Source organism: Atta colombica, unplaced genomic scaffold, assembly GCF_001594045.1.
Source record: "Atta colombica isolate Treedump-2 unplaced genomic scaffold, Acol1.0 scaffold176, whole genome shotgun sequence".
NCBI lineage: Eukaryota > Metazoa > Arthropoda > Insecta > Hymenoptera > Formicidae > Atta > Atta colombica.
In genome coordinates, this window is record NW_017259267.1 from 397,598 (window position 1) to 411,217 (window position 13,620).

The 13,620-nt window shown below is 36.9% G+C and overlaps 1 protein-coding gene across 3 annotated transcripts in view; it reads right to left on the reverse strand.

The window, feature by feature from the left end:
* LOC108686359 (neurobeachin) overlaps positions 1-13,620 on the reverse strand; it is a 215,386-nt gene that overhangs the window by 70,394 nt on the left and 131,372 nt on the right. For all 3 annotated transcript variants that reach the window (XM_018191626.1, XM_018191625.1, XM_018191627.1), the window contains 7 exons: positions 12,693-12,900; positions 11,740-12,093; positions 10,411-10,537; positions 10,210-10,318; positions 9,824-9,999; positions 9,459-9,733; positions 8,877-9,013 (listed from right to left, as the gene is read on the reverse strand). In XM_018191626.1, coding sequence (XP_018047115.1) covers positions 8,877-9,013; positions 9,459-9,733; positions 9,824-9,999; positions 10,210-10,318; positions 10,411-10,537; positions 11,740-12,093; positions 12,693-12,900 — 1,386 coding nt within the window. The remainder of the gene's footprint in view (positions 1-8,876; positions 9,014-9,458; positions 9,734-9,823; positions 10,000-10,209; positions 10,319-10,410; positions 10,538-11,739; positions 12,094-12,692; positions 12,901-13,620) is intronic.

Genomic DNA, 13,620 nt, shown 5'->3' on the forward strand with positions numbered 1-13,620 from the left:
TCGTCCCATCTTGCTCGCCGATAACTAGCCTCTTACGTTTCTCTTTCTTTTTTTTTTTGCAACACAGATCTGCCGCACACGAATCGAGAGACACCGGACGCTGTGAATGAAAATCGTGTGAGACAGCTGACGCGCCCATTCCCAACGTCATCAGTTTGCGCATGATTAATGAAACAATAAAAAATTCTTCAGAAACGAACGATCAGCGTGCGAGGTCTACAATTGCTTTATTTTTATTTTGAAATCTTCGATACGGGCACACGACCGGCGTGTGATCATTAATTTTCATCAGCTTCTCCGAGATGACATCAAGAATTCTGAATCTCCGGTTTTCGTCGTTCCGCTCGTTATGATAGATCGAGTCTAACAAGTACTCTTTTCGTCTTTTACAGATTACATTTAACGAGGAATATCAGGATGATAAGAGTTGTCATGTTGCGCAACTATCGCGACGAATAAACGTGGCAAACTATTATCGAACCTTTCTCGTGTAGTGCGGCCCCATTTTTACATAATTGAGAAATAAGATCTGCCTTCGCGCGAGCGACAAATTACATGCTCTGTCGAGCAACGCCTTTAAAGGTAAAACCGGATACGCAACATCGATTTCACGCTACGCTCCGACCATGTCTCGTTCCATTGAGACGATGATAACCAATTCAAGATTATTTTAAGCATACAGATTGCCTCGTACGCTTATCAACTAAGTACTCTACGAAACGATCGAAGAGGCATCTCGATAAAACGTAAAGTAAAGTAGAAATTTACATCTGGAATTGGGTATGTACCATGTATCGTGCATGTCATAGAATCTGGTGGAGAACATTTCTCGCTTTTTTTTTTACAAATTTATTCAATCTAGGAAATTACAACGTATAAATAATAAACTAAATTCGAATTCAATTTAATACATTTTCTTGAGTAAGTTTAAATTCCATTGTTTTAAATTAATGATTTATAGAAGAAGACTTATAAAAGAATAAAAACGATAACAACTTATAGAAATAATAAAAAATAAATCAGATGAGTATAATGTGACATATAAATTTAATAGTATACATGCGCAAGTCGCGCTTCGCCAAGCAACGCACACGATATTAGTATTATGTGAATAATACGCGCGTTTATCTCCTCATGATTTGCGCACTCGTTGTCGCGGCAGTTTCATTAATATTAATCGATTCGTCGTAGAGCGTCGTAGAGCGTCGCAGCTCGTTTTGCAAATGCGCTTGAAAATGCGTCTTGGGCCCCCGCCGCGCCATGCGTCCGCATGCGAGATGCGATGATTAATGGCAGAAAAGGCGGGAAAGGTACGGCCTCGGATAGTGGTTTTCCCTTATCTCACGGCTCGTTTGTATGCGCGCATCCACGATACCGCGTAGCATCGCGTCGCCCTGCACTTGCATGCTCGCTCGTTATTTTTCGATCGTTATATTACTATACAATTATATACGCGCCGATATGCGTTGCGATGATGAACCTACCTATTGCGCGATTCCCGGTAATAAAGATAAAATAATTAGATATCATCCGATGAGAAAATTGCAAATCAAATCTATCTCACTGGTACGCTTTTAATGCCGCGTGAATAACATCCGTATCATATTAAGATCGAGATTGAATTGGAATTTGACTAATCAAAGCAAAATTTACTAAACTTGATATTGATTTACTTTCTTCTGATTAGATTTCAATCCAATCTCTACCCTGATACAGCATAAGAAATTGAATTTTTCTTCTTATACCGGAAATTGTCGAGCATGATAGTACAATTTACAATGGTGTCGCATTAGAAGACCGTGTCGTAAAACACTGAATACTCTCGTAGATGCGATCACTAGCAATTTACTATTAATTACAGTTATTTTATTTTCTTTCCACGGAAGAATCTTGGTCTCCAATTTTACGCTATTTAACATTCTTTAAAGTCATCAGTGTTATGTATAATTATTAATAAAACAGTAAATTGATGCAATTAAAGCTTGATAATCTTCATCTATGGTTTTTCTATTTCTTTTTCACAAGTCGTTTAATTTATTGAATGTATTATAAATATTGTACTCCGTTCTCGGTAGATATTTTAAACATTAAGACATTATACAGAAAGTATGTTTTACAGAAATATCTAAAAATTCAACTAAAATATGGATCTGGAAAATAATTTTATAGGAATATTAAAATAATTATGTAGAATGCTCAAGCTGGTTGTTAGAATGTCAAAATTTTTTGCTGCATTGCTCATCGTGTTTGAGTTTCCTATAATTATTTTGATAGTTCAACAAAATTATTTTCAGATCAGTATTTACCTAAATTTTAGATACTTCAGTAAAACTGTTCTTTTATATAGTATATTAGATATCAAATATCAGATACTTTTTTGAAGAGATTGGAGATTGAGGAAGGAACGTATTACTCGCGTATAATGTATCGCGAAACGATCGATAGGTGATGCGGAACCAAAAGCTATTTGCACAACGTGTAGCCCTGAAATTTCATTCCAGTCACGTATCCAGATGGCACACGCGACCACCGATACGTGGCACCAGGCGCCATCGATAATTACGGGGCAACGTGCACCCGTACAGTTCGAAAATCGATGGTGGCGAAAGGGTGACGCGAAAATGGGCACGATCCGTGCCCTGTGCAGCGGACAGTAAAAGGAGAAGAGAGAGGCAGAAGGAAGAAAGAGGGGACCCAAGAGGGCATAATAAATATCAGGTAAGAACGAGATCGGGCGCTACTTACGCCGTCAGCGATAATGACAGGGTGTGTTCAGGCTGTTTGCTTAGCGAGCAGATTAGTGAATGAATCCACAGGTGGGCGCCATCCGTCACACTTTGAATCGGATCCAGCTTCGCTCCGCCTATATTGCCAACGACTAGTCCTCTTTCAGGTCCGTATGAATAGGGCAACGAAAGGACCCGAATCGGAGAACATCAAGAAGTATATTATACAGACGATATCATTGATGAATACAATCCGATTTGCAATTATATTACACAACGTAAGAGTTTACACGTTTGTCAGAGTCAATGAAATAATGTTTTAAGGTTTCAATTAAGCCGAGAAAAAAATAATGTTGTAATATGTAGCTCGAAAAAGGAACCAGGACAATGTAATTCCATTACTGCACTATGTTGAACCAACATCGATGTAGCCGATAATTATAGCTTCATTCTTAGTCATAACGCGACTGCCTAAATTGCGCCGTTTTTAATCAACGTCTAACATTGTAGCAGCACGTCTCTTGATACGTATCGTGTCTTTCATATTTATGCATATATAGGGTGTATCCCAGAAAAAAATGCACAAAAATTGTATTGGATTAATACTTACAAGAAGATTTGTAATTTTACATGATTATAACCAAATGCGTTACAGGAATATGAAATTTGCTAGAAAAAGCTATTTAAGAACGGAGTGTTGTATTTGAAACACGTTGTATATATGTATACCTTCGAGCAAACTCTTAGCACTGTGATGAACTCGCGTATCTACAGAACGGATACACCCACAAGCTTTCCGCCTACCTGCAGTCGCTGACAGAACTGATGTGGCACGAGACAGTTGCCTATGATATTCATCATCATTCCTTTCGAGGATAATCGGTCGTCACGCCTATAACGACTGCTGAAGGAGGATCGGCATCGCGAGAAAGATCGTCTGCTACAGTAAGAGAGATTTCGGACGATCGTTTATTTGGCACTTTAGATTAAGATGACACATTTCTGCTTCCGCAGTTCGCGTGGCCAATTTAAAGATATATCTATATATTAGAAATATATTTATAGTTTAGACTTGAGACAGGAATCAAGTAAATAACTGCGATGCACAAATTGAAAATTAAAATTCAAGTACTTGCCAATATTTTGCCGACAGTAATAAATTATGATTATTTTTGGATCAAGTCATCTTTTTCCCGATTAAAAGTATTTTACGCGGGTGTAAAATATTGCACGATTGAAATCTGCAGGAAAATCCATTTTCTACACCATAGAAGAGCCTTGAGGCACCGATATGATGAAGTGTTACGGAGATTGGCGGACCACCGGAGTAATGTCCGCACTAATAGCAGTGATTACCCCTGCCTTGTTGAGAATGAGCCCGCCTGCTCCTTCCTTTCCAGCTTGCCTGCTCTTCAGGTTCTGCCCCGTACTCTTCTTCGCGCTGCCCTGCCCATGAATTGATGGATGTTTACCAAACTAACTGCATCCTTTTCGCGCAGACTACCCCTCTGGTCATCGGCTACCTGGTCATCGGCAACGTCGAGTCCCATCGAAATCGTGAATCGATTAAATTATGTGGGATATGCAAATTCACATCTAGATACGCGCTCGTGCACCATGATCCTCGTGCCTTTAGCAGAAAATGCACAATGAAACTGTTGGAAGAGTAATTATTGCCTCTCGTTTTTATTAATAATAACACGGATGATATATACGCAAGCAGAAGAAATTAGATCCGATCAAGAGTTATATGCTTATTCATCAAACTTGACGTGAATTATTATTCCGGAATACATGATACATAATTCAAAGAGCGAGCATAGACGCATCGCGCTTCGGGAGAGGAAAAACGCGTCTCTTTATCGAAGAAACCACGTATCGCACGGCAATCTGATTGCAAGAGTAGCTGACAGGCTTTATTATTTATCGACACGTGTTTATAATCGCAAGATGCAAGAATAATGCGATGGAATAATTGTGATAAGATACGGTCGCGTATTCGATGGCTGGTAGTTAAAGTGAGGTGGACAATCTTTGTAATATTATCACGAGATACCGCGGATCGAGGCGCGGAATAATTACAGTCGTATTATTATAACGTCACTCGCACTATATTACACCGATGTCATGCATATGTATTACCTAAGAAGGCCGTAATCGCATAACATTAAACCGGTGCTCGGTCACAATCCGCCCTCCTGTCATTCTCGTTTAGTCTTTCATATATAAACGTGTACGCTCCCGATAGAAAGTTCTTTTCATATCGTTATCTTACAAAGAGATCCGTATCGATTACACAATCGCCTGCACAATGTATATTTATGTACGAATAACACGCCGATATTAATAATCCCGAGTGTGAAGTGAATTGCAGCGAGAAATACCACTAACTACGAACTTGGAAATCTCTAACACCGTATAATCTACGAGGCAGTTTGTATTTGCAATCATTGATAAACGGTTTGATGTCTCGGACGTATTTTTCGCGGCGCTGTATCCCTCGTTAATGGTATCTTCGTCGCGAACGAGCACCAACGTATGGCACAGACCACCTGTCCGGTTGGTATCCCTCGATCCTCTTTCTCCCATTTTCTCACTATCTCCTTCTCTCTCTTTCTCTCTTTTTTCAACATTGGACATCCCACAAGGATATTCGCAGCATGTGTCTGCGATAACTATACCACAGGAAGGGAACTTTAGGCGCCACAGAGCAGGTTTCCATAAAAATGCGAGTCTCTCGAGCCGCGGAGTTTAATGTCCCGTGTGACCTACCCTCTGAAGCTAAGGCAACAAGCTGTTAGGTTTGTGAAACCTGATCTGCTTTTTCTCCTCCAAAATTCGAAAAATATAAAACGACGTAAAAACAGAAATTAACGATTAACTTTTTGAAGATTATTGCATTGCGCGCTAATATATAGTAAGATATATTCATACTTTAAAAGCGGTAGTGTCGACTTTCTATTGTGACGGAAGGAACGGTTTACTGAAGTGTTTAAAAATTTAGATAGATATAAATTTTAAAGCAATTTTGTTGGATCATTAAAATAATTATGTATAGGACGATTAAACATTGATAATAATAATGTTGCAAAAAATTTTAACGATTTTTTAACCAGTTTGATTGTCCTATATAATAATTATCGATGGTCCAAACAAAATTATTTTTAGAAATGTATCTAGCTAAATTTTCAGCAACATTCTTTTTTACCTTGAATATACATTGTACATCTTACATACATGTGTACATCTTACAAACATAAGCGTTCTATAGCTTTCTACCTTGATGAATGCTAATAAGAAACTCAGGAAATTGATTATTTATTTTACGACCGTACTTCACGTACGTTTTGCTGTCTCTAAGAATAATCCAAGTGGCGACTCAATTTTCAGCGTATGCAAGTCGCGACGACAGCGCATCGTTATTACGTATCATCACGAGCAATTATGTGACATAAATCTCACATACGATACGCAATATAAATAACCGTTAATTAATTTACGAATGGCTGCAAGGACTTTGCGATTCAGTATTTAATCTGCAGAAGAAGAGCATATATGGTTTCTTCATCAAATTAGAGACGAAAAGTACATTTGCAAAAGAACGGCCATATCGTTGATTATTTGTTTTAGATATTAAATGCCTCATGCGGACTATCAATAATTCATTCTCGACGTAATCGCACGGTGTGCATCCTCTATCTTTAACATATGGCATTGTGGGACAGACAGAAAGAGAGAAAGAGAGAAAAAGAGAAAGAGAGAGAAAAGAGGAACAGTGTGGGGCGGGAGAAGAAACCCGTGTAAACGATAAATCACGATAAATACGTTTGCCTGGGCCATTATAAAAGGTGAAGGAGGAAGAAGGGAGAAATCGGCGCGATCGGCGGTGGAGGAGACTCATGAGGAGAGATACGCACAAAAGGGTGCAGCGGCGCGCAGCCCGATATGCAGTTCTTCCCTGAGGTCACTCCTGGGTGCATCCTCTTCTGCGGCCGCGCATTACGATCGCTTAAGTCTCGGCTCGACTATCGAGTGATCCATCGCCTACGAATTCAACGAAACCTCCCGCTTACCCTCAGGACATCCTCGACTAATGAGCGTGTCTCGATCGTGAACGACCGGTCTCTCTCTTCTTCTTTCTCATCCCCCCCCCTCTCTCTCTCTCTCTCTCTCTTATTCTTCCTCTCGCCTTGCCTCCTCATCTCTGCTTCCTTTCTCCTTTGCTTCTATCTATCTGCCTGTCTTTCTTCACTTCTCGCGCTATTTCCCTCTTCGCGTCCAGGTGCGCTCAGCTTCTTTCTTAAAAAGGATTCCAATTAAGAGAGTCCGAATGAGTTCGTACGTTCTATTCATAAGCAAGTCCGTCGGTCAAGATATAACGGAGACGACAGGTGGACACTGCGAAATCCTTGTGCATATCCCTGAGAAACACAGAGATACGATCGGCGAGCGATAACTGAGTCTCTCGCGCGGAGAACGAATATATTTTATTTATTAGCTAACGAGGAACGTCGCGGCAGGCGTTAAAAGAGACTGATCCATGGAATTGATAAAATTTGTGACATCATGATATAAATTTACAGACAATAAAAAATTTCGTTATTATAATAGCACAATTCGAGGAAATTAATGATCGTTTACAAGATGATCGAACTTATCGGGTAAAATTATTTAATTATTAATTTACATCATCGAGGCGTAACTGAAAAAAATCTTGTGATATTTATTAGATTCAACTAGACAGTAACTAGTGTAAGTTAAACGCTTATACAAGACACAATATTCTTAAAATATTATATAAATATTATATAAAAAGGATACATAATATTTATATCACATTATAGAAACATTATATGTAATTATAAGATAATTAAAACTATCAAATATTCTAGTAGAAATAACTAGAAATTCAATTGCGATAATCAGAATTCTGATTCATGTGATCAAAATTTATTTTGTTTGTTTTTCTTGTTGGGATATCAGAAATTTTTTTTCTCAGTATGGATACTACAAATTTTGTTTATCGCGCTAGGCATACTTTCCTGAATGATGTTCATCGACTAGGTGGGAAAATGCGGTAATTTTAGTACATTCTTGTGAGAAGCTTGTTCACCTTGTGCCACCGATACATAGTGCGTGGCAAAGCGATGGAAGATAGAGAGGAAGAGAGACAGAAGAGCGGGCAGATACCGGGCCCCACGGGGGGCTCATAATTGCCGACCCTGAAGATCGGTCGACCCCATGGGGCCCTTCTCTGTTTGTTTTATTCCCTAGTTATACAAACGCGAGATCTACGACCGATATATGATAATCGTCCTTCTACTTCTTCCAGTTCACCTTCCTCTCTCGTTCTTTCTCTTTCTTTCTCTCGATTTTTCTCTCAGTTTCATCTCGGCTTTCTTTTCATTTTTTTTTTAATTGTGAAAGCTTCACGAATAAAAGGTGGACACTGATAGACAGGGACACGTCCGAACTAATTCTAGCCAGAATCTCCACTAGCGGTGGAAGCTTTCGCCACGTCTCATCATTTACGACGTACACTTATTCAAATTCTATGTCGGTTGAAATGATTGATATTCTTCGTTATGAGCGGCTACCTTAGGCTTTCGCGTTCGTCAGTTTAAGAGAGGCCAGCATAAAATATTACCTCAAACATTTAATATGTAAATAATGGGTATACGCTATTAGCGCACACATTTTAGCCGCAGTGTTAAATGCACGCTGATAAAGATGCATTTGCGATAAATGATAAAAGCGAATTGAAAGAAATTAGAAAATAATAATGCAATACTGATTGCAAATATTGATTACAAAATTAAGTAATTGAACATGTCACAGAATTAGTGCTTCTATTGAATGCTTTTTAGCTTCTTTAGCCTCATAAGAAAATATAAATATAAATTTAATTTTGGTCTCTTTCTTGACAATTTGGTTTTTCATTAAAACAACAGTTTTATCGCCAAGAAAACTGGCGACTATATTTCAAATAGATAACACCGAATGCTCCAAATACATATAGTCTATCTTAATGAAGAGAAGACAAGATAAAGCAACTAATTGTCGAAGATTATATAAATAACGCATATTGTGACAAAGACGTAGTATCTTTTTATCATGTCCTTCTATATATGTTTTAATTTAAGTACTCACCTCACTGTCGATTTTTTTGAATTCCGTATCATCCTCGTCCACCTCGAAATACAGCTCTGTAGATGTAACGGAAATGATGCCGGGCGCCACGATACCGGGTGCGATTAATTTGCCTTTCGTGCTAATATTCACTGGACCTGATAAAACACGAATAATCAGTCAGCATACGTATAAACAGCACCCCAATAAAATAATAACATATTACCTGCCTATACATGCAATTTTTTTTTATTTAAACGTGATGGAGTTTTCCTCATTTTTATATAATTGGAAGATGTATTAAAAAATTTACATACATTATTAAACGCCAAGATCCAGATCTCGACTATTTTGACGCTTACTTATTTGTGTTTCTTATTTTATTTTAAACTCATGCATACTACAAATTATCGGTATGCTTGTTTTGTAATATACAACGCATAGAAATTGGAAATTAAATGCAGAAAATTAAACTAATAGATGACAATTAACCGATACTTAAATAACGATTTCAATGAAATTGACGAAAATAAAACCGGTTTGCGCGGTCAATAATATGCCATTAAAATGTCAGGTCTCGTTTATCAAGCAACGCCGACCAACCTGTCAAGTCGTTGTCGAGATCCCTGTCGTCCGTCAGTAATTCACTGTCATCCAGGAGATCCGCCGACTGCAATTGCTGTTGGTGTGCACGCGAGGCTGCGAGATGCGCGTGAAACTCTTCACGCGCTTGAAGTATCGCATCCTCGGGTGCACCGTGTTCTAGAGCCGCCTTGAGAGTAGCCTCGGGGTGGCTCGAGCCTAGTGGATTGTGCACGAAACGCTTGCGTCTACGTGCATCATCCTCCCAAGCATCTAGTTTCCAGTATTCGGCTAATCTGTAAATAGCAATAACAGGTAAATAATATGATATGTATACAGAATACAATTATGTGCAATATAAAATCAATTTAAAACGTTGCGCTCACTTTGCAGCCATTGGATCCATGTATCCCCATGCGCCGTGCTTGTTAGACAAAATATTTCTGACTTTCTCCAGAAGCCTGCTAGCGATAACATTATCACGTCTTCGTGCTGCGGTGATTAGATGATCGCACATGCGTTCTTCTTCCCGACGGTCCAATAGTGTTTGCGCGCATTGTGACTAAACATCAAGAAAGAAGTATGTATTATTAATATAATATAATATTAATGTATTATTAATGTATTTTTTATATAGTATTGGATTATAACAATCTACTTCAGAAGGATTGTTGTATCGGTATTAAATGACTCGCGAAAATGATCTGGCGACAAAAACTGGTCGATTCTATTTACAGGGCAATGAAATCGCCGGAAGAAATGCATGCAATACCTCAAAGTCAGCATGCTTCAGCACGTCATCCGCTCTCATCCTGTTTAAAATGAACTCTGCTTCATTTGCGACTCTTACTATGTGATCCTTCATCGCGTGAGATAGCAGCCTGTGTAACGCAAGGAAGCATTTTCATGAAAGGAAACGAGAAAGTTTGATTTTGTTTTGTTTGCGCACCTAGCCGTATAATAAACGTCTTACCTTCCTTCGTTAATGAGCTCGATGAAAGCGAGACCTGCGTGCTTTTGCAGAGAGTTTTGCCATTCTTGAGAGCAGAGGAGCATAACCAATTCTACGACGGAGTTGCTGTTCTTAAATGTAGTTAAACCTGGCAAATTACAGACAGGGAATCGTTAAACGAACGAACGATAAACAGTGAATAACAATGACTGTTAAACGGAAGAAACGAACAGTGTCGTGTTCTACCAAGACCATATAGTGTATTGCGGATATTGTTAAAAATAAAGTACATCGATCGTTGCAAAACTCCATCAAACGCCACGTTCCTTGAATATAAAATCTGCGAGAATCATCGTAGTCTCTATGCGCATGCTGAATACTAATGATGAGTGATTACTTAGAATACGCTGACCATCTTCCTAAAGCGAAATCATAAAGTGACTAATTTGAATACTCGGTGTGAAATACCAGAGATAGAAATACCATAAAAGTGACGAAAGTCCCGCCAAGTATGCCCATTTAAAAAGACTCTAAATTTTTATTTATCATGCGAGCATATCTAAATATACGATTTTAAATATTTTACACGTACAACATTGTTGAATTTTTATTTTTATGATCACTATTTTATCTTTTAAAGCGCCCATAATATATCAATTTCGGAATATTTAATGATGAACATTAGTTTGTCATATACATGTTTACGAATTGAACAATAAATTTATTCAAAATAATGTACAACGTTTAGAAAAAGAGACAATAATAAAAGTATTAAAAAAAATGGAGCATTTTGGCAATATGTTAAATATGCACATTTACAATAAACATTTTACCGCAATAAAATATAACGAGAAACAACAAAGAATAATTTTATTTATTATTTCGGAAAATATGTCTATGTAACTATGCTGAGTTTTAGTTCCTTAATTCTTTATTTTTTTTTATTCGTGGACGTGATATATCTCGACATCGCTTAGAAAACATAGACCATACTATGACTGTTCTCCGTGTAATAAAGTCCAACGTGAAATATATCCTTTTTATTTATCGAGCCTCAAACATTCTATATCATATTACGCGCGCGTAAAATGTGGAATGTGAGAGCTGTGATTTCCTTTTACGGATTCCATAAGCGCGTATATAATGAAACTACGGTGTGTTTATAGCGCAATTTATATAGAGACTATTCTAAAATCACACATACACACATACATATATATCAAATAATATTTGAAGAAAATGATATTCGAAAAGAAAATTTGTCTTGGCTTGCTCGTAACGTTTCCTTAATGGATTCATATACAACATGCAAACATCGAACATAGAAGAATGATTGTACGTTCGACGTACCCTTGCAGCTCGTACCTTTTCCTTCCATTAACAACTCTTGACCATGGGAGCCAACAAGTGTTTTGGACAGGAAGGGAGCAAAATCCACCATGATCTCTCGAAGGAGGGGGCAAACTGAACCCAAAGCCATTTCCAGCTTTTGCGTGAGAGAGGCTTCGCGGGAAGGTGTTGGTACAGGTAAATGATCAACCAGACCTTTGATTGGTAATTCATCGGCCCTCGGGGATGCTGCGGTTACTACCAACCGATCAGGAACTCGTACCACAGAGATTTCCGCTGACGGTTTCTCCCCGCGTTCTGCATTGCCGAGCATTTCTTGTTCGAGAACGTTGCCTTCGCTGTCTTGCATGTCGCCTGTATTTTAGAATATATCTTGCTTTACTTATCAAGTAGCAAGAAGATTCTTGGAATGAGAATAATTATATTGAACAACAAATTTTGATCAACAATTTTGTTTCTCAACAAGTAATAAGTGTTCCTTGCAAAACTTTTTATTAAAAAAAGGATTATGCTCTCCAAAAAATTCAATCACTTTTTAATTCTTAAAAATTTGTTTTCAATTTCATATGTAATAATGTAAATTCGTAATATAATTATAAAAAATTTAAATATTTTTTTACAATACATGAAAATAAATATTAGATATAAAGCTCCTTTTACACAAGGATAAAGTTGTAAAGTGATTAAAAAAAATAAAATTTATTAATAAGTAATATTTAATGTCAAAAAATTACACTAATTTATAAGCTTTCTATTTTTCAATATTTGAATTGCGATTTTTGTATTTTAAAAAGTTATAAAAAACGAATTTAAATTTGTAGTGTTTCTTAAAAATAATAGTCTTTAATTTCTCAAAACTTGTAAGAACTTTTTACTTTCGTGTTGAGAAACAGAATCTTATGAACTGTATTATCAATCACAAGTGATGGTACCATAACTGATTTGACTCTTACCACGCGAGTGTGCAATATTGTGGATATTACGCGGATCTTCTCTTGGATTTGTAACAGGTATCGTATCACCATCTTCATTAAGATTTACATCTGTCCAGGCTTCTTCCGAAGAATTATGCTTGTTTTCGTTGTCGGTGGTAACTTCAGAAGGACTCGGGTCCGCAGTAATATTGCTGCGATGTACTGTCTCCTCACTGGAGTCATTGCTCTGAGAGAAAGTCGATTAAAATAAAGGGAAGAATGAAACATTAGAATTTTTTCTACTTCAATTAAAATCAATTGTAAATTATTTTAAAAAATATTGAGATATTTTAAATAGAAAGAATTGATTGAAGAATTGAAAGATTCATGAATCAAAGATTTATATTATATATATTTTTATAATAAAACAGAAATGATTTTTTAACCGATATATAAACGACAATATTAGCGACAATATTATTTAAAAGCGTTTTTATTTTTTCATATTGCTGAATTTTATTAGATTAACACGGAATTTCTTTTAATGATCGTTACTACGTAAAACTATTCAGATATACCATATTTCCAGGCCTAGAAGAGGAATCTCACTACGATGCTAAAGTCAATTACTAATGAAAGTTTATAGAGCTATATTTTATTACAAAAACATTTCATAAGATAATTTCATACAATCACATTTCATGATATACTCTCGCGTGCCATGTACTTACTTCATTACATGCAATTAATAGTACACCATTACTACGCAATCAACTAATATATTATAGAAAGAAAGAACCAAGCTTCTCATGTATTCAAGCTTCGTTAGCGAACTTGTTAATTCTAGTATAAGATAAAAGTTATACGCGTGTAAGGACCGCTATTTTACATTATATCAATATTACAATAAGCATCCAAAAAGATATATATAAATCAAGATATATATATTTATATATATATATATATA